This window comes from Cololabis saira, chromosome 2, assembly GCF_033807715.1.
Source record: "Cololabis saira isolate AMF1-May2022 chromosome 2, fColSai1.1, whole genome shotgun sequence".
NCBI classification, from domain to species: Eukaryota; Metazoa; Chordata; class Actinopteri; order Beloniformes; family Belonidae; genus Cololabis; species Cololabis saira.
Genome location: NC_084588.1, coordinates 13,219,505 through 13,239,353, shown reverse-complemented (window position 1 = coordinate 13,239,353; position 19,849 = coordinate 13,219,505). Strand labels below are relative to the sequence as shown.

At 40.2% G+C, this 19,849-nt stretch overlaps 1 protein-coding gene across 1 annotated transcript in view; it reads right to left on the bottom strand.

Moving 5' to 3' along the window:
• Positions 1-269: 269 nt before the first annotated feature.
• Positions 270-19,849, bottom strand: part of otog (otogelin) — a 72,555-nt gene continuing 52,975 nt past the window's right edge. The window contains exons 42-61 of the mRNA XM_061734694.1: positions 19,129-19,306; positions 18,864-19,015; positions 18,130-18,219; positions 17,840-18,026; positions 16,953-17,173; positions 16,518-16,656; positions 15,613-15,801; positions 14,662-14,871; positions 14,441-14,545; positions 12,450-12,554; positions 12,253-12,354; positions 11,147-11,245; positions 10,977-11,017; positions 10,758-10,833; positions 9,553-9,731; positions 7,922-8,026; positions 6,678-6,797; positions 4,667-4,712; positions 1,580-1,659; positions 270-857 (exon numbers count right to left, since the gene is read on the bottom strand). Of these exons, the coding sequence (XP_061590678.1) occupies positions 657-857; positions 1,580-1,659; positions 4,667-4,712; positions 6,678-6,797; positions 7,922-8,026; positions 9,553-9,731; positions 10,758-10,833; positions 10,977-11,017; positions 11,147-11,245; positions 12,253-12,354; positions 12,450-12,554; positions 14,441-14,545; positions 14,662-14,871; positions 15,613-15,801; positions 16,518-16,656; positions 16,953-17,173; positions 17,840-18,026; positions 18,130-18,219; positions 18,864-19,015; positions 19,129-19,306 (2,625 nt within the window). The 3' untranslated portion in view covers positions 270-656. The remainder of the gene's footprint in view (positions 858-1,579; positions 1,660-4,666; positions 4,713-6,677; positions 6,798-7,921; positions 8,027-9,552; positions 9,732-10,757; positions 10,834-10,976; positions 11,018-11,146; positions 11,246-12,252; positions 12,355-12,449; positions 12,555-14,440; positions 14,546-14,661; positions 14,872-15,612; positions 15,802-16,517; positions 16,657-16,952; positions 17,174-17,839; positions 18,027-18,129; positions 18,220-18,863; positions 19,016-19,128; positions 19,307-19,849) is intronic.

The window sequence follows — 19,849 nt, the reverse complement described above, 5'->3', positions numbered from 1 at the left end:
AAACAGAAAAGTCTGAGTTTGTCTGAGTTCAGGTTCAATATACTCAGTTTCTACAGTTTCTGTAGAGTTTCTACAGAAGTCACTGTCTGAAACTGACCCCTACAGACTCTGTATATTGTTTTTACATGAAAGTATCTGATTTGATTGATTGATTGATTGAAACCTTTATTGTCCCCTTTGGGGAAAATTAGTTGCCAAACAGCTCATGAAATTCAAAAGAGAAAGACAAACAGTCAAACAGACAAACATCTGTTTCTGTCTCACCTGCACTTCAGCTTTGAAGGAGACACAAATACAGAACTTGATATTGAAATTACAACCACATATTCTGCATCACTTCAGACTGTTTAGAAACATGATTGATTACAACATGAAAGCAGTCTCAGTCTGCAGAGTTTTCCCTCAAACCAACAAATTTCACTACTATTTTATTATTATATACCCTGGCTGCTCTCTAGCGCCACCTCTCTGCCTGCGGAGGCCCTGCAACATCTTATGTTATTAACAGGCAGGTGAGCCCTTCACACATCCTCCGTCGCCCTGCAGTACCGATACTCACTGTCAACATCCCAAAACAACATGGCTGAGGTGTCCCGGTCCTCATCTTCTGAAAGCTGTGTGTGGTTGTGGATGCAAATGTGGGTGAGAGTGCATGTTTAGGACCACTGGCAGGAGCAGTCGGTGGGCTCTTGGATGGTGTAGCTGACCCACGTGGCGTTGCTGCTGCAGTACAGCTGCACGGAGCGCCGCTGCAGCCCCGTCTCCCTGCAGCACTTGCAGAAGCGAGCGTACGTGTTGATGTTGTAGTTGTAGATGCTGGCGGAAGGACACTTTCCATCACAGGAGACAATGTTCACCTGCACGAAACAGACAGCTCGTGAAGATGCGTTCAATATCTGCAAAAGGAGATCAACTGGATCCATTTGCTTTAAGATAAGATAAGATAAGAAATCCTTTAATAGTCACACAGAGGGGAAATTCGCAAATGAGCAGCCTTGTGCTATATTTACTACTACTACTTACTACTTACTTGCTACTACTACTATTACTACTGTCATTTAGCAGACGCTTTTATGCAAAGCGACTTACTTATGTAAGGAATACCGAAATGTTATGTATGGCTTTTGAAATCAGGTGCACAAGGGAAGTTTAGAAAGTTGTAATTTCTCAGTTTTCCTTCCAAACTACATAGATTAATGGCCCTAATACACCACCTTGCTAGCTCAGATAGCTTCAGAAATATTAGTATTTGTTTGTGATATTTGTTCAGATCATGCTGCTCTCCTTCACTTGCAGTATTTTTCTGAAGAAGCATCTCTCCGTTTGTTGACTTGTCATTGTCTGCTGGAGTTCAAACAGCTGATTCAGATCAATACGACCAGTGACATGGGCAGCTAAAGGGAGTAATTCAGCCACCACCACTTCCTACACTTTTCTTAGTTCATTTTTCACAGGCTGCTCATGCATGAACCAACACAATAGGCAGAGACGTCCCACACAGCACCAAAGACATTGGCACTTTTCATTTCTGAGGGGATAAAAGAGGGACATGAGTTGAAGATGAAACTGAACAACCCACAGGTCTGTTGCTGCGGCAGTCGTTCTTTCGGATCGTCATCCTCACGGTCACCTTCTGACAGGACTTTCCATCTTCTTTGCCTGTTCAATGAGAAAAAAAGAAACAAAGGAAATCCATTGGAACAAAAGCAGAGTGAAGAACCCAGATCTAAACATCTCTACACTGAGAAACGGCAAAGCAGAGGACGATGGAAGAACAGACGATAATGGACCAGTCAATCTGGCAAAAGGAGGTTAAGAGTTAGACAAAACAGAAAACATGAACTGTATTTTTTAGATGAAAGGTTAAAATGATTCCCAGTCAGGAACAAAGAAAAGGGAAATGACAGATACGTTGTATCGACAAGATCAATCATGCACTTATTCTAGATAGGAAATAGTTTCAGATAAGTCTGAATTAAAGCTTCTTTATTTAGCAATGCCACATCTGACCACACGGGGGCAGCAAACCACAAGACAGGACCTGTCTTGTGATGCGAACGTGCACCTCTAATGAGGCAAAGTGGTATTACAAGACCCGCCGGACTGTCCCCACTCATTAATACAGTATTATCAATGGCTCGTTCTATCTTCCCTCTTGTGGTCAGACGTGGTACTGCTGCACAGAGTGGCTTTAATTGTATTTAATATTAAAAAAAGAAAGAAAACAAAAGTACATATATCCTCTGTCAAGTCTAAGGCTTTGTGCAGCAGAAGAGCAATTTTTAAAAACAATGATCAGGTCCTTACCAGGTCCAAAGATCGGAAAGTAAAGCCTCAGACGAACAACAGTAAGACATATTAAACTGTGCTCGGGGAAGTAAGTGAACTTTTACTGCTTCAACATCACATTTTTTTATTTCAATCTTATTTAATTAGTAAATAAAAGTCTTGAGATTCTTAAATCTCCTTTAGAAAGCAGTCTAAGACAGGCAGCAGCTCAAATTAGCAGAAATAAATACAAATAGGCAAAAATATCTATACAGCAAAAATAACTTAAAAATGTATTGTAAAATATTGCAATTTCTAAACATCCAAAAGGTCAATAAAACAATAACTTCTAACGATCAAACACTACATTTATTCATTACGTTTTAAATGTTAAATAAATAGCTTTTACAGTGAATCCGACACATTGTTGGACAATGAAAAAGTTATGATTTTGTCTTCATACACACCATAATGAATTTTAATAAACTATTAGGACGTGGTCAAAGTGTAGACTTCCAGTTTTAATTTCAGAAGTTTCACAAAAAAAAGGCATTAACCATTTAAGAATTACAGCCTCCATTTTACCGTTATTTTCCAAGTATTTATTCGATTGACTGGGAAAGATTAATTGTCCATGTGTGCTCCATTCCCGCATAACTTCAAGAGAAATGAAGCAGAGAAAAGGTCTGGTTTGATATCTGGCAGCTCCTTGACTGGTGCTACCAAGCTTAAACTCCTGTGACTGCTAACAGAAGTACAACGATGAGGTGATCTGAGGTGTCCAATATTCTCTGCTCACACTCAAACAAATGCAATTACAAAACCCACGGGATGATGCTTCGCAACACAAATAGACAGTGAGGATAAATATGCTGCAGAAGCAACTCGTGACTTTTTGAAAGCAAAGAAATATTTTTCAGTGGCCAAGTCTAAACCCAGGAGAGCAGCTTTTCAGTTACTGGAGGAAAAAAGACCCACAAATGAGCAGAAACTGAAGGGGACTCAACGTTTAGACTTGTCTATGGACCAGTCAGGCAGTCACTGACTGTAACGTATCCTCATTAAAGTATTAAAGACTATATTTATCTTGTCTCGTTTTAAATCCATTGTTGTAAGCGTACAAAGACAAAATCATAAAATCCCACTGCACGCACGTATTGCAGGATACACGGATATAAATAACACTGTTGTAATCCAACACAGAAACAACAGCTTTTATCCTTTATGACCCGCTAAGGACCAACTCATTGTTTCAAATGATGCTCTGATGTATAAAACCATAGAAACGAAACAAGGGGTTCCTTCTTTTTCACGTTACTGTATGTAATTTAAAAAGGAGAAGGAGAAAAAAGAATCTGATCCTCTATAGCAGCTACACATCTGATGAGGAAACCCGACACCAGCTGAGATCTGGATCTACGGACACATGCAGATGTCTAAGCCCGACTACTGGGCCACTACCAACAGTACATTGTTGGCAATCAACAATGCACTGCCCAGACAGTGCTAATGGGGGGGGATTTCTTCTGCCGTGCACTCGTACGTGATGCACGGGGAAGGGCAGAGCTAAGTACGTGTTCATGGCCTCTCAAGTGTCACATCATTTTTTGGTCTCCAACCTCTTTGAAGGTGTAAAAATACACCTTTATTGGTTTGTTACAACTGCTTTTTATGATTTCTAAGATGTGAAGTTATATAAATGATGTGGTGGCTTCTGCAAATAGGATTTAATCAGCAGTGAGTTTTTATTTTTTTCTGATTTCTAAGCCACAGCGACCTGAAATGAGGCAGCAGTTGAGAGGGCGTTTCTGCAGACGGGTGTAGGTTGCAGTCAGACTTTGGGCTTTCTCGTATGGTTGATCATTATTTTTTGGAGGGAGTACATTGTTGAATATCAACAATGGCACTGACAAGCCTTGTTGTTGTGGTACCTCTTTCACAGTTTGTGCTAACTGTGGGAGTCAGTGGGCTAACGGGGAAAGGGAACAGATGGAATCCAGAACCTGGTGGGATCGGTACATCATGGTAAGCTACAGCACATAAACCACAAACCCACTCGCATGTCATCAGATGCTTTTCAGTGAGAGATCCAGCATGTTTGGCACTGGATACAAACCTGTCACAACTGTTACAACAAAGACCAAATTCACTGAAAAGCACTCTGACAAATGTCTGAAATCTGAACAAGCAGCAGACAGACAGAAAATAATAGCTGGGGTTCCGACATGAGCCAATTCAGACAATGGGATGTAAAATTTTGGAGTGAAATAGACAAACCAAAGGGCCGGCATGTTGGAAACATGTTGAGGGGCAGGTGAAGGCGCTCTTCAGTGTCAGCTGCAGCCTACAGCTCTACACTAACTACACAACTGCTGCGACACTCAGATCAGATACTCACATGTCTGGCAGCATCCGTCCATGTAACTTACAACCGTTCCACCGATCTGGGTGCAGAGGACAATCAAACCGTTAGGACAAAATAAAGGGCAGCTGTTGTCAGAGATTGACTGATATGGTTTTTTAATGTAAGTTTTATTAAAAGAAAACATGGGATGATAGAGAGATTCAGGTCAGGACTACGTCACTGTAGAGGTCTGCAACATAGCTGCAGTGCACGTGTAAAAATAATTGTATAACCCTCTGGAGGAGCAGACTGTCATATTTCAGGTGTGTAACATGTAGCTCACTTTTTGTCTATTTGCAAAAATACAAAGTTATGCAGTATTGGTCGCCATGTTGAGGTGCCTCAAAGTGCAATACCACCAACAGCCACTAGGCGCTGAACAAGGGGACTATACCCAGTTTACTAAACTGGGGCCATCACAGACCTGTAGTGTGCAGTTCCTTGAATGACCACCAGGAACTGGCTCCAAAAGTTGGTAAATTTACATCGACCCCAAGTTAAAATGTCCAGACGGGGGTCCAGTTCACAGAGCGAGTTCTGTTGAAACTCTGACTATGTTGAACCTGAACTCAGGGTTAGTGGAGTTTTCCATCCTACAAAACTGAACACCTGTTCTGAAACCAAAAACTCAGACTTTCTGAACTCAGTTCGTTGAGACCGACTTAAGGCTGAAATATGCTTCTGCGTCACACCAACGCAGAGCACACGCCGCAGCCGTGACGCCGTGCTGAACCCTTCAGACTTCTCCGTCACTCCATTTCGCCGCGGTGCACTACCCCCCGCGACCGCTAGTTAGTGATCTTTTTCTGAATGGTTTATCCGACTTTTTCCGGTCACAGTAAATCAAAGAAATAAGGACAACTATTGTGCATAAAACCAAAACAAAAAAAATCACACATAAATGAAGAAAAGAGCCCTGGAAGTTCACTACTGATTCAAACCGGAAACCGGAAATGCTTCGCTTTCAAACGAACCAATCACAGCCCTCTCGGTCTGTGTCTCCTCGACGCGTAGTTACAATTTGCACGTCAGTGACGGTGCAGGTGACGGCGTGTCGTCTCCGTCGATCCAAACCACACGCCGTAGGCATGGCACCATTTTGACGCAGAAGCATAATTCAGCCTTTAGTTTTTTGACTCGAAGTTTCTTGAACATTCTTTGTGAAACAGGCTTGAGCTTTAGAGCAGAAATAAACATACGTCCAGGTGGGTTCAACAAAGTGTTTTGCTCTCCATTGGGAGTTTCATATCCAAGACAACTGTACAAGACGTGAACTTATGTACATTATCAGTTAAAATGATAATAAGCAACACATTCATGTATAATTAGGGGCATCAGTGAGAGAATAGCCAGAAATGTCATGATTCAACATTATTTGCCCTGGCAAAAAAACATGGACAAACAACTATGATTATCATTATTACTACTGTACATATTTTAGCACAAGTAGGGGCAGCCAAGTGATTTGGTTCCTAGTTTGAAGGCCAGGCTATTTTTTCCAGTTGTGGCTGGCAAACTGTCCACATTTATCCCTAAAGAAAGCTGTTACAGGTCTTTGAAAGACTGAATAGGACAAAGTGGGTGTAGATGATAGATGGGGGCTACTGGCCTTTAATAGAAAGTGAAGAGACAGAAAGAAGAGTGATGACATGAAGCTAAGGGCTGAAATGAGGATCACGCACTTCTGCAAGTGGGACACCGGCTAAACCCGCACGGGCTTTTACATTTTAACAGAAAAACGGCACTATTTCACCTTGTCAAATGATATTTTCTCATTAATATTACTAGAGATCTAAAATAAAGGTCTTCAATAGCTATTTTGTTTTGGTCGTCAGATGCGTCATTAAGTACAAAAACCACACTGATAATATATAAATTACAACATTTTCTCTGTATAATGATACGACTAAAACCAGACAGAGTCTAAACACCATGAAACACTAAAGAGAACAATGATTTCAGATTAGTTTTGTGTGTGTATGTGTGTCTGTTGCTGCACACTGACCTTCACACACTCGGTTTCATTGAAGGGGGGGCAGCTGAAGGAGTAGGAGATGAGCGTCGGTCCAGACAGAGTATCGGTGCAGTTGAAATTCATGCAGTTTGATACCCAGGACTTCCCCGGCTGAAAACATGATCAACAACAGTCTCTGAGCAGCTGCTGCCACGTTACAGCCCAAACAGTGTGTAACTAACTGCTCAAACTTACTTTGAATACTCTTTATAAACTCCATCATTAAATTAATGGTAAATAGTATCAAATGTAAGAGAAAAGACTAGATCAATGCAGAGAAACAATAAATATTATACTGGATTGCATTGCTTATTATATTGCATTATTCAACTGATGTCATATTTGATGTAAAACAATAAAATATTGCAGTTTCTATTTTTTATTAAGGAGGTTTAGGTACATTTAAATTAATTCTTAATGAATGTATGCATTTTATGTTGATTTTTAATGTCTCACACCAGTTTATTAACATTACTTAAGTTATTAAGAGAACAGGTTATACAGTATGTTGACATTTAATAGAATTAATAAAGACGGGCTTGATGTTTGAAATGTTACTGCTTTCAACTGGACAGGAGGACAGGAGGCCCTTGGTTAAAATTGGTAACTGTGTCTCGGACCAATTGGCTTTGACCTGCGGGATTCCCCAGGGGTCAATCCTGGGACCCCTATTCGTTCAATCTGTACATACTTCCATTAGGCCAGGTAAAAGAGAATAGATTTAAGAACAGCTTTGCTTGCGTACAAGTCTCTTCCTGTCTTAACCAACTCAGACTCTGAGAACGTCAGGAAGTGATGTCCCGCTGGTTCCCAGAGTCAGGACTAAACAAGGTGAAGCTGCATTTCCGTTTAATGCTCTGAAAATCTGGAATAGACTTCAAGAAGATGTGAGACATGCTTAACTCTGACAACGTTCAAATCCAGACTGCCTACAGTTCCACTTAGTTGAGAGGATTTTATCTGCACTCTTCTTTTTTTATTTTAATTCATTCAATTATTATTGTTTTTATGTTTTATAAAATGATTTTATTTGCCTTCTTGTGGTTTGATGCAGCTGTAAAGCACTTTGAATTGCCTTGTCCCTGTATACAGTATGAATTGTGCCTTACAAATAAATTTGACTTGACTCAATGATATTATTTTAGGATGATTATGTATCATGTACATGATGTGTACATGACACGTGTGATTTTGTTATTCAGGTGCACATGGAGGACCAGGATGTCTTTAATTACCTTATAGAGACCTGTGGTCCCGTTCTCATGCTGATAGAGGCAGGAAATATTCTTGCAGACGCCACAGCAGGACGACTGATCTTTGGGAGGAATGTAAATCTGATTCTGAAACACACGAACATTCAGGATTACACTTGTTTAACGACAGAAGAAAAAAATGAAAAGGGAAAAACTCCAATACAAAATACTAACTCCTGAGAGACATAAAGTGTTATTGGTTGCATTCAAAATGATTCATTCACACAGCTACAGCGGTTTGGGAAACAACAACATCAGAACACAGGAACATGTGCCTCTCATCATGAATTAAAATAAAATACAACCTCAGATAAAAATAAGTAGGAGTTGGAAGCTGCTGATTGATTAACTGTTCATCAGCTCGAGAAAACACCTCAACAAAAACAGACATTTGGTAAAACTACTGTACCAATGTTTCTAAGACCACTGCACCAAATTTGCATTTAAAACAATAAAAAACTGTTTTATACAGTAAAAATAATTCTCACAAGTATATAAAATGAATAAATAATAACTAAAATTACTCACGCCCTCATAGAGATACAAAAAAATATTAGGAAACTGTTTAAGTCAAAAGTAGCTTTTTAATTTTTAACATATGTGAACACCAAATAAAAAAATATGATTTTCTCTGTATTATTTCATATATTAGGCATATTATGGTTGAAGCAGACAAACAATAAAAACTTTTCTGCCCCTCAATGTGGGAAGGGTTAATAAGTCATTTCTAAATAATTTGGAGTCAATGATTAAAGAGAATGCTCTGAGAAACTGTAAAATTAATTAATAAATAAAAACAAGAGTTCCATCTGTCTCTCACACAACCTATGAGTCACACAAAAAGGCACCAGATGTCGTTCCTCCCGAGAGCGTACAAGCTGTATCAGAAGTAAAATTAACTTTTTTAGGATTGTCTTACAGTTGATATTTATTTTTTATTTTTTTCTCAATAAGAGCGGTCCTCTTGTGTCAAAGTGTAAGAAACATCATTATTCATATTGTTATGCAATGATGTATCTCAAATAAACTTGAACTTGAACTTGAACTATAGGCCTCAGTTAACACCTTAAATATTAAATCTACTGATGGTGCAATTGTTTGGAGGGTTGCCTGGAGAAAGTTTCTTCTCTTTAAGCACAAATTGAATTGTCAAAGTTGAACAATGTCCCTGGTGCCTGGTCATGTACAATCCTGTGGTTGGTTAAAATCAAACACGTCAAATCAGACAAACACCCGCTCCAACTGTGACACACGGCGGTAAAGGGGTCATGATTTGGGCTTGTTTTGCAGGTAAAAGTCCGGGAGACCTTACAGACAAAAACTCCTCTGTGCACCAAAGTAGACCATCTGACACGCTGATAAAACTGTATGACAACAGTTCAGTATGGAAGTTACAACAATGCCTGTAATGTTTGCCACATAAACTGCTGGAGATGACATCCTATTGACATCCTGACATTAGAGGAGTCTCAAATTACCTCAAGGGTTCAAAACGAGCAGTTTGTGCAAAATTATCAAGGGGGAAAAAGGTAAAAAGGAGTAAAAGATGAAGGTTAAAAATGGGTTAAAGAGTTGAAAGCCCGTCTGTGTGTGGTGCCGTGTCTTGGTCTTACTGGCTGGCAGTGGATGGAGCAGTTGATGCTGGAGGTGCGGAGCACGTGGAAGCCGCTCGCCACGTCAACGACGCGGCTGCACTGTCTGCTGTGACACAAGCCGTCGTCTCCGCGCTCCACCAGAGTCTGACCCGGCCACAGCACACCACGCTCGCCAAACACACACACCGCCTCGCGCACTGAACACACACACACCGCAAAAGACAGGGGTCACAGGATGCACTTTTCTGATTTGAACTGATGCTTTTGAAAAATGACTGATTATGAAAACACAAAACAGAATTGTGGTTTGTTTGTTTTATTCAATTCCCAGCTTGGAATGAAATCTAATTTAAATTTTGCTCCTGTTGTGTCCCAGCGAAACCCTGAGTAATGTTCTTTTTTGTTTGCAATAGAGAATGTGAAGTTGATGTCACGCATTGAATCCCAGGTAAGTGAAATAAGGAAGTGAAATAAATGTTTACGTGCCATCTTTGCCGTGTTGTAATGATCCTGCATACTAATCTTCATGTTTTTCTACACGTACTGTAAGAGCAACCGTGGAAATCGTGTCTCAGTCCATTTTCATTCAACATACAGTATCTGTCAACTACCACTTAAAAAAGAAAAAAGGATTTTTGACAAGTTCCAAGAGATGAGAACACATTTATCAATATTATAGGGATTTAAAACCTCACTGACCACGAGTCCATACAGCTGAAAGTATTTAAAAGCACTATGATTAGTTTACTTTGGTAAATGGGCCAAATGTCATAACAGCAGCAGGTTTTTAAGTAGCGGATCTCTTTTAAGTAGCAGATCTTATACACGGCCATTTAAAAACCGTTTGTAAGCTTCTTTGTATTTGCAACTTTCATCCTCTCAGTTTAAAAGCGTAATTTACAAAGTGCAAGAATCTGAGTGGAGATGGTGCATTAAGGGACGTTATTCATTTAATCTCTATTCATGTCAATATTTCTCCTCTTTCCCCAGCTAAAATAATCAAGTTTTTAGCGAGTCTGCAGCAACAGCGGGAGGTGAAGATACCAGGAAACCTGCTGAGATGATGACACTTCTGTCTCAGAGTGACGCACCTTCACATCCTCTCCTGTCAGTTCACTCCTTTGAAATATTAATTGAGTTCATGATTGATATAAGATGAAGCGCGTGGCAGCAGCTGCTGCAAGACGGATCCTCTCCTTCTTGACAGTCACAGCTGAACTCACCACACTTGAATGTCTTGCAGGCACATTGGTTCTGTGGGTCGGACAGAAAGGTCCGATCCAGCTGTGCAGCTTCTCCCTGCAGAGCACATGCAGTGAGTCGGGGTTAAACACATGCATGCTTTATATGGAAAGCATGAAAGACGAACACAGACTCGGTTGAAGAAGTGTGGTTCATAGTAAACTAGACAAAACCAGACACTGTAAATATTAGGCTCGTACCAGGCCACACTTTGGAGAGGAGATCTTTTCACAGGAACACTCTGAAAACAGAAAACAAATTTTACACATTATCTCTTCTTTTAAATATTTCTTTAGTGCTGAAACAGATTTTGACCTGGAAATGCAACAAGCAGTCTAAGAAGTAAGAAATGTTCCTGATGTTGTCGTACCGCATGTTTGGTTGGGACAGCAGCGGTCTGGAGTGGACACAGAGACCACCGACATCCCAACAGGACAACTGAGCTGAGGACACCTGTAGGGCTCGCACACTGCACACACACACACACACACACACACACACACACACACACACACACACACACACACACACACACACACAGACACACAGACACACAGACACACACACACACACACACACACACACACACACACACACACACACACACACACACACACACACACACACACACACACAAAACATTCATAACTGTCTAATAACACAAACTAACTGGCGCAATGGCTTGTAAACAAGACATTCTTTCAGAGACTAAAGACCATTCCATTTTTTGATTCTTGTCATTTAAATTTTCATTAAAAATAACATTTTGGATCACTGAAGCAGGAGGAAGAACGTTACATAGGGACCGGTGCAGCAATATTATATGTTTTAGTTCATAAAATACACTATGGTAGACTGTCAAGAGGGATAATTTTCTAATATTTCTGTGTAGCAAATTTAATTAAAAATCAACAATTTACCAGCAAAAATTTAAATGAAAATAAATGGTGGCATTTTTGTGAAAAACAAAATTTTCTGACTTAACGACAATGATCTTTCATTTTAAATTTTTTTCTGGTACCAAGATCATTTTTGATAAAGGGAAAAAAAACATTATTTTCTGAATTAATGAGATACATTTTGATGAGAAGAAGAAAAGACACTCATGATCGAGCTCTTTGGAAATAGTAGGGGTAAGGTATCTACTGTAGTATCATAAATAAGCTAAAACAGAACCATTTACATAACTTAAAGACCAGAGGTTCTTTTGATGTCTCAGCTACAAAACAAACTAAACAAGCGGGACATGTTTGCTCCCATTCATTCAACAAAAGTCGGGATTACTGAGAAAAAAAACTGCATACTTTTGATAGAATACAATAATTTTAACAAAGAATTATGTCATCTATTTAGAAAATCAAATCCCAAAAATATATTTAAAAACAAGATGGTGTTGTATATTCAGAAAAACAGAATGTATAATTTAAAAAAAATATTTCCAAGTGAATAAAATAATCTACGTATGTGTGTGCTTACCGCACTGGTAGGCAGGGCAGCAGCGATCCGTGGTGTTGCCGTCAACGGTAAGCACCTCGCCATCCTGGCAGAGAGGAGGCGACTCTGAGCAGGAGGAACACACTGCAGGAAACACACAAGCCGTTAACCGCACTAATGCATCTGCTGATTAATCTCTGATGGATCGACGTGTCACAGAGCACAGAAATGAAACTGACTGCAGATGTGGGCCAGACAGCAGCTGCCGTCGGCTCTGGTGGCGATCAGAGTCTGGTCGTCTCTGCAGGTGGGAATGTTGGACTCACAGAGCTCAGGATCACACTCTGAAACACACATTTGATTAAAAATGACAGGAAATGTGCTTGCTAGCTTTCCTGCAATGGGTCACTTGAAAGAAATGATTCAAGGATGTATGATTAAAACTCTACGAAGGGCATTAGAGCTGTGGAAAAAAACACTCTCTATTTGAATTCTATAGTTTTATGTATCAGAAAATTGAAATAAAATCTTCTGGCTCTTACATGATATATCGTACCAGATCATTCTCTAATATGGTGTAAACCTAACCCAGAAGTACTGTGTGGAAAACCAAGCTTGAGTTTGAGGTTTAGACTTTTTCAACACTTAAGATTCTTTTCTATTTAATTATCACTTTTAGCAAAAGCTGGTATTTTTGGGATCATTATCCAAATAAATGACTACATTTCATCCCGTTTCAGCTGTCGGATGGACATTTGAGTCTCTGATACTCATATAGAAGAGTTCATAATCAACTCAAGGACTCAAAACAAGTCATTCTCCACCGTGCTTAACAGTTAGAAGGAGCTGTCTGCCCTGAAATGTCTGTACGTAGGTATAGTCTGCCTAAAAGACAAAAAATGTTTCAGAAATCTTGTTTGTTCAGATGAAACTTTGGAAACCTAAGCTGTGCTGTCGTGTTCCTATTTAGAAGAGGAAACCTTCAAAATAAAGCTCACTTGTTCAGTCTTTTTTCACTAGTACTGCCATGAACTATGTAACATACTCACTGATGTCTTTAGAGTCTGAGACGTAGCTCCTGGTTTTTCACAACTTATAGAGAATTATACAGTCTGACTTTGAAATTAATTAGTTGGGATGTCCATTCCTTGGAAGATTGGAAACGTATTGATTATAGCTGTGAAATCAGAGGGATCTGTGAAATAAACTGTGGTGTGCCCCAAGGATCAATTTTGGGCCCCATGCTTTTTTACCTAGATATGCTACCACTAGGTGATATAATCAGGAGACATGGCATCCAATTCCACAGCTACGCTGATGACACACAACTGTATATTGCCATGTCTCCTGACGACACAAGGCCGAGTGATGCCCTTTTTAACTGTATCCAAGGTATCAAATCCTGGATTACAGAAATTGTCTTACATCTCAACCAGGACAAAACTGAAGTTTTACTTATTGGTCCCGAGGCTCAGAGAGGGAAACATGTTGAAATTACAATCTTTATCACTAAATCCATTAAACCAAGTCAGAAATCTTGTTCATTTTTGATTCTGAGCTGAGGTTTATTCCTCACATAAAAGCAGGTTGTTAAAACAGGATTTTATCACCTTAAAAATATAGCCAAAGTCCACCCGTTTCTCCCTCTGGCCAACACTGCTAATGCATGCTTTTATTTCTAGTCGTATCGATTATTGCAATACCTACTTTCAGGTCTTCCCAGAAAAAGCATATAACCCCTTCAGTTGCTCCAGAATTCTGCAGCATGTGTGCTGACGAAGACCAGGAAGCGGGCCAATATTGATCCGGTTTTAAGGTCACTGCATTGGCTCCCTGTGTGTTTCAGGATTGATTTTAAGGTCCTTCTAGTTGTTTTTAAGTCTTATCTTGCAGAACTACTTTTACCATACCAACCCTTGAAGGCCCTGAGGTCCTCTGGTACTGGTCTTTTATTAATTCCAAAAGTTAATACAAAAACCCATGGTGAGGCGGGCTTCTGCTTCTATGCCTCACAACTGTGGAACAGCCTGCCGGTGGACCTGAGAGCTGCAGAGAATGCTTTTGCTTTTAATTAATAGCATTTTATTTCATTATATATACTATTTTGGTCCCTCTGCGCACAGCCTTATTTCCTTTTATTTTAGTTGATGTGTTTTTGATGTGTTTGTTGTGTGTATGCGGGGGAGTGGGGTCTGTTTTAAAAGAGTTAACTTGTCAGATGGAAACCCACCACAAGCGTAGTCCGGACAGCAGGAGTCTCGTCTGTAGTACGACACCAGCTTCTCCCCGTATTTACAGTCAGCAGGAAGCGTCTCACACAGGCTCTGATTGCACACTACAGAGTCACGTGTTTCATCATTTTAGTATCATTCTTTGTTTGTTTGAAATACATGATATTAGTTAAATCACTGAAGAGTAGCATATGTTGGACCAGATGCGTCGTGGCCTCACCGCAGACTTTTTGCGGGCAGCAGCTGGTGTCGTCGGCCATGTTGATGATCACTTCTCCTGTTCGGTGGCACGTGGGCAGAGGGATGTTGGAGCAGTTGTACTGCACGGAAACGATGGTGTCGTTGTCGCAGCGGTACATGCAGCAGCCGTCCTTCGAGGCTTTCCAGACCTCTCCGTGTGCACGAGGACCTCCGGAGCTGTCGGTGCACGCTGGAAATACACAAACACCACACCTCAGATATGAAGGATTGAGGCTCAAGTTACTTTGTGCTAATCATGGATTTAAACAGGAAACAATAATTTTATCATTTCTGGCTTTCAGGACCAACACCAAGTAATTGTAAATGCACTTTACCAATAACAAAATAAACCTTTTAAATTGGCAGTTTGCAAATGTTCATTAAAACCACTATTAAAGCCCAGATTTCATCATATTCAAGCATCAATCAACCACAAGATTGACTTCAGTCCTGTCCTGAATTTAAACTCTTATTTTCAAGTTTAAAATTCTTATTCTAATTCTATAGTTTATTAGGTATATCAGGTGTGCTGATAAAGTGGACAGTGAGTATAGGAAAAAACACACACTTAAGGTTTGTCAAACATTTTGTAGGATTTTCATTTTACAGTTTATATAATCTATATAATAGATGGATGGATGGATGGATGGATGGATGGATGGATGGATGGATGGATGGATGGATGGGTGGGTGGATGGATGGGTGGATGGATGGATGGATGGATGGATGGATGGATGGATGGATGGATGGATGGGTGGATGGATGGATGGATGGATGGATGGATGGATGGATGGATGGATGGATGGGTGGGTGGATGGATGGGTGGATGGATGGATGGATGGATGGATGGATGGATGGATGGATGGATGGATGGATGGATGGATGGATGGATGGATGGATGGATGGATGGATGGATGGATGGATGTCTTACCACATCTCTCAGGGGGGATGCAGAGTGCAGAGTACGGCCTGTGGAGGAGTGTTCCTTCAGGACACACACAGCCCTCGGTCAGGCCTGAACACTGGTCTGGGTCTGAGTCAAAGTCGTGGTTTGGACAGGACTGAGACGTACACGCTGGCAGACAAGCCTGATACCGGAGAGTGTCGGGACAAATGAAGGCTGCCAGATTGAAAAGAACAAATACGTTAGAGCCTCACACACAGCGTTTGGACAGTTAAGAGATTCTCAGTCATGGTGGTGGGGGAGCAGTTTAACACGCCCACACACAGGGATAGCCTATCAGCGTCCACTTCAAGGTGTGACGGACAGTTGTTTTCCACCCACAACTCAAGCACAAGAAGATCCACCGCACAAACACAGATTTCATAATAAAGGCAACTCACAAACAGAAAAAGTAAATTTAGAGATTAAAAAATAGATCAAGTGATTAAAAAACAAAACGCACTAAATATGCCTGTAATTAATTAATCGCAATTAACGTGCTCATTTGACACCCCTAAAACTAACATAAAATTGTAGTAATTCTGGTGTGTTGATGGACTCAAAACTTAACAATGCTACAAATAATGCAATAATTAAAGTGACAAAACACAAGAGAAAAACATGATGTTTACCCAAACTTTTCGACATCTTACATCGTCCGATAAAAATTTGCAACATGTTGTATCTTGTTTTAACTTTATATTGTACTGTGTCTCTCTTATGTTCAGGTCTCTCTTTAAATGCTTTTTTTTCTTTTAGTATCGCTTCATTGAAAGGCTCCATACAAATAAACCTGCCTTTCCTTAAGTTTTACTTTCTCCACTGAAGAGTTTGCCTCCTGCTGATGTGGCAGCTGTAAAGATTTTAACACTAATAGCAGAAAGAAGTCTTACGGCAGTAATCTGGTCTCCTCCACTCAATGCAGATGTTGAACTTATGGCAGGATGCCACATATGCAGCAAGAGCCACACACTGATTGTTGACATATTCAGAGTCTCGGACCCAAACCTCACAGAATGTGCTGGGAGTCACCTGAAGAAAGGAAAAGATAGTGAAATCACGACTACTGACCATGACTGAGCAGACTGATGTTTACAACTACTGAGAGTGTCAAGTATTTACCACTATAGAAAGTTATTAGAGTTGTCTTGCAACTAGATGTTTTCTAACAATGTGCTAAAGATCATCTTCTCCTGAGAAGTGAGACATTGTGGGATATCTTCTGGGTTTAAACACAAACCTTTAGATTAGCTCTGAACCACATCTGTATCCTAAACACTCTCTTAGTAAAGAAAGCCAGACATTAGGTCAAAGTTGAGTTAACATACAAATGCGTGACAGGGGGTGAAGGCGTGTTTCTCCAGCATGGCCAGGCAGCTGGAGCAATCGCTGGTGGAACAGTTGAGTTCACGGCGGCGGCTGTGGCTGATGTAGCCGGTGGTGTTAGAAACCTGCCAGCTGTCAATGAACACGGCCGGGTCTTCGTTGGTGCCCAGTGTGGTGCCGTTGGCCATGGTCAGGTCATTTGACGGGTCTCCATCACAGAAGCCTACGATTGTTTAAAGGAGAGGGTTCACAAAATCAAAGTCACAGTCAGAATGTTCCTGAATATGATAAATATGAAGTTTAGATAAATTGTTTAGGATTTTTTTCATCTCCCAAAGCACACTACCAGTAAAAAGTTTCCCAACTGGGAGAGTGTGTCCAAATTTGGACTGGTAATGTAGAAATAACTAAACTTTGGATGTGTGTCCAGGGTCACCTTCATCACCAGTTTGTTTTTTTAAGAGCTGAGCATTGAAATGGGAGATTTTACTGATTTAATATTTTTCTTTTAATTAATTTCCATGATATGTATTTTGAGTTTGGAGTCATCTGAAATGAATTTGGTTTACAGTGACCTGGACTAAACCGGAATATAATTGGACTGTATTTAATTAACCTTCACTTAACTTTCTGAAGTGCCTTCAGATTACTTTTGTTATGAACTGTTGAGATACAAATAAATTGAACTACACTGAATTACAGTAAGATATTCAGAAAATCTAACAGCTATAAACCACTGCATTTTCCTTGAAATTCAAGAGGAAACCAGCAGTAGTGCTGTCAAACTCTAAAACAACTACAAAGAACCCGATGTGGGACACTACTGGTGATCGCTCACGTTTAGTGTGCTAAACGAAGCTGATAGTGGTCGTATCGGCTGCGCTCTTACCACAGAGGCCCATGGTGGGGAGTTTTTTGCTGGAGCTGTCAGAGTCAACCACCATCATGCCGGTGCTGTGGTACCACTGCATCTTGAGACCGGCTGGGCTGCGGATCAGGTACATGTTTCCCGTGTCGTAGATCTCAAAGCCATACTTTTTGAACCGGGGTTTCGCGTAGCGTGAGTTAACATATAGCTGACAGAAAACACAGATTAGATATTCTCAAACAGATTTAATTACTGTCAGAAACATGTGATGAGCTCAGAATGAACAACTACAAGACAAGAGCATCTCTTACTCTCCTTTGGAGCCTGTTGATGATGACATGGTCGGAGTTGTGGGTGATGTTGAGCGACACCAGACACAAGTTGGTGAAATTCCAGAGGAACTTTAGGAAGGAAAACAAGATTCTGTTGATTCTCCAGCAAAGCTGCTGTCCAAAGCCTCTCAAACGGAGCCTACACCATGCTCATTAACATATCAAGAAATGAATGTCTTGGGTTTACTGAATTAGTTTCCCCTCGACTTCTTTTTATCATTTTCATTGCAGCATTACAAAGTACCTGGACTGGCTCTTTTGTTTAAACCCCGGCCCATAATACCGTAATCAAACATGTCAGAGAATGAGGCAGATTTTCATTCTTCTCATTTTTCTGCCAATAATTTAAATTTAATTGTTTAGAATTGTTTAATTAATCCCTTAAGTGAAATTTAACCAAGAAAAGAAAGTCAGTATGAGGCCATGATGCAAATGTTTGAGCATTGAATGGATCCCCATTAGCTGACGCCAAAACGAAAGCTAGTCTTCCTGGGGTCTAGACAATAAAATACAAAATCAAACATACAATCTCAATACATAAAGTACATTAAAAAAATAAATAAACAAAAATAAATTTTCTGGTCTGGATTTTGGACTTTGTAGCACTGCTCATCTGTTTGCTTCCACGTGAAGCCATATGTAATGTCCAGCAGGAGGGAAAACTAATTAAGACCTCTTTAAGGGAATGAGATAAATGGGATGTTGTTACTCACCGGGGATTCGGAGCCAGGCGGACACTCCTGAATCAGGACACTGACGGTCTCGTTGGGAAGTTGAGTCACTATATACGAGGCTGCCTTGTAGATGGCAACACTATTCCCATCAAAAGTTATCACGTTCAGATCAGGAAACACCGAGCATCGACCTGAAACACACAGTTTAAGGCGATAACCTTCCACAGCTGCAACAGTCAAATTGTAATGTATTCATCATTTAGTCCAGTCAAATTTGACTGAAGTGTACTGATGTTTTCCTCACATGGACAATCCCACTTAGGGCAGCACTTGTCTCCATTGACCAGAACTGCGAAACCAAGCAGGCCACAGTGTGGTGGGTCCGCTGTGAAGGGGCAGCTCTGGGATTTATTGAACAAGATGAGCTGGTTGTTGACGCAGATGTACTTTGTGCATTCGTCAATAATCTCTGCATATGGAGGCTGGACAACAACATAAGAAAAAAAGATGAAAAAACTAAGCAGTAAAGATGACTGAGTCGTGACACTGGTGAGGAGGAGGTTCTTGTTTTAGATTATACTGTACGTCTGAAATATGAACAGAAAGCTGAATGAAAAGTCACTTAGGGAGCCTTTAACCTTGAATATTTAAATGTAGATGAACTTTATGTTAAAATTATATTTATGAAATACACAAAGGAAACTTCTACACCTGTTTCTACAATAACACTTAATTAAAAGGCCATATAGTAAACAGTGACATTATAATTAAAATCATTATTGGATCTCTAGGTTTATTTTTACATTATTAGGAGTTTAATCACTTGTAGGGTACTAAAACAAGATGAAACGGTCCAGTTTTGAATTAACTGTATGTATGTTTAGTCAATCTGCTTGTTCAGCAGGAATCAACATCCATTTTCTGCAGTGAGTCCTTTTTATACACTTTTTTAGTTACCTTTACTTAAGTTTCTCTGTCTCTCACCCCATCACTTAGGAGGAAGGAAATTGTTTAGTCTTGTCAGA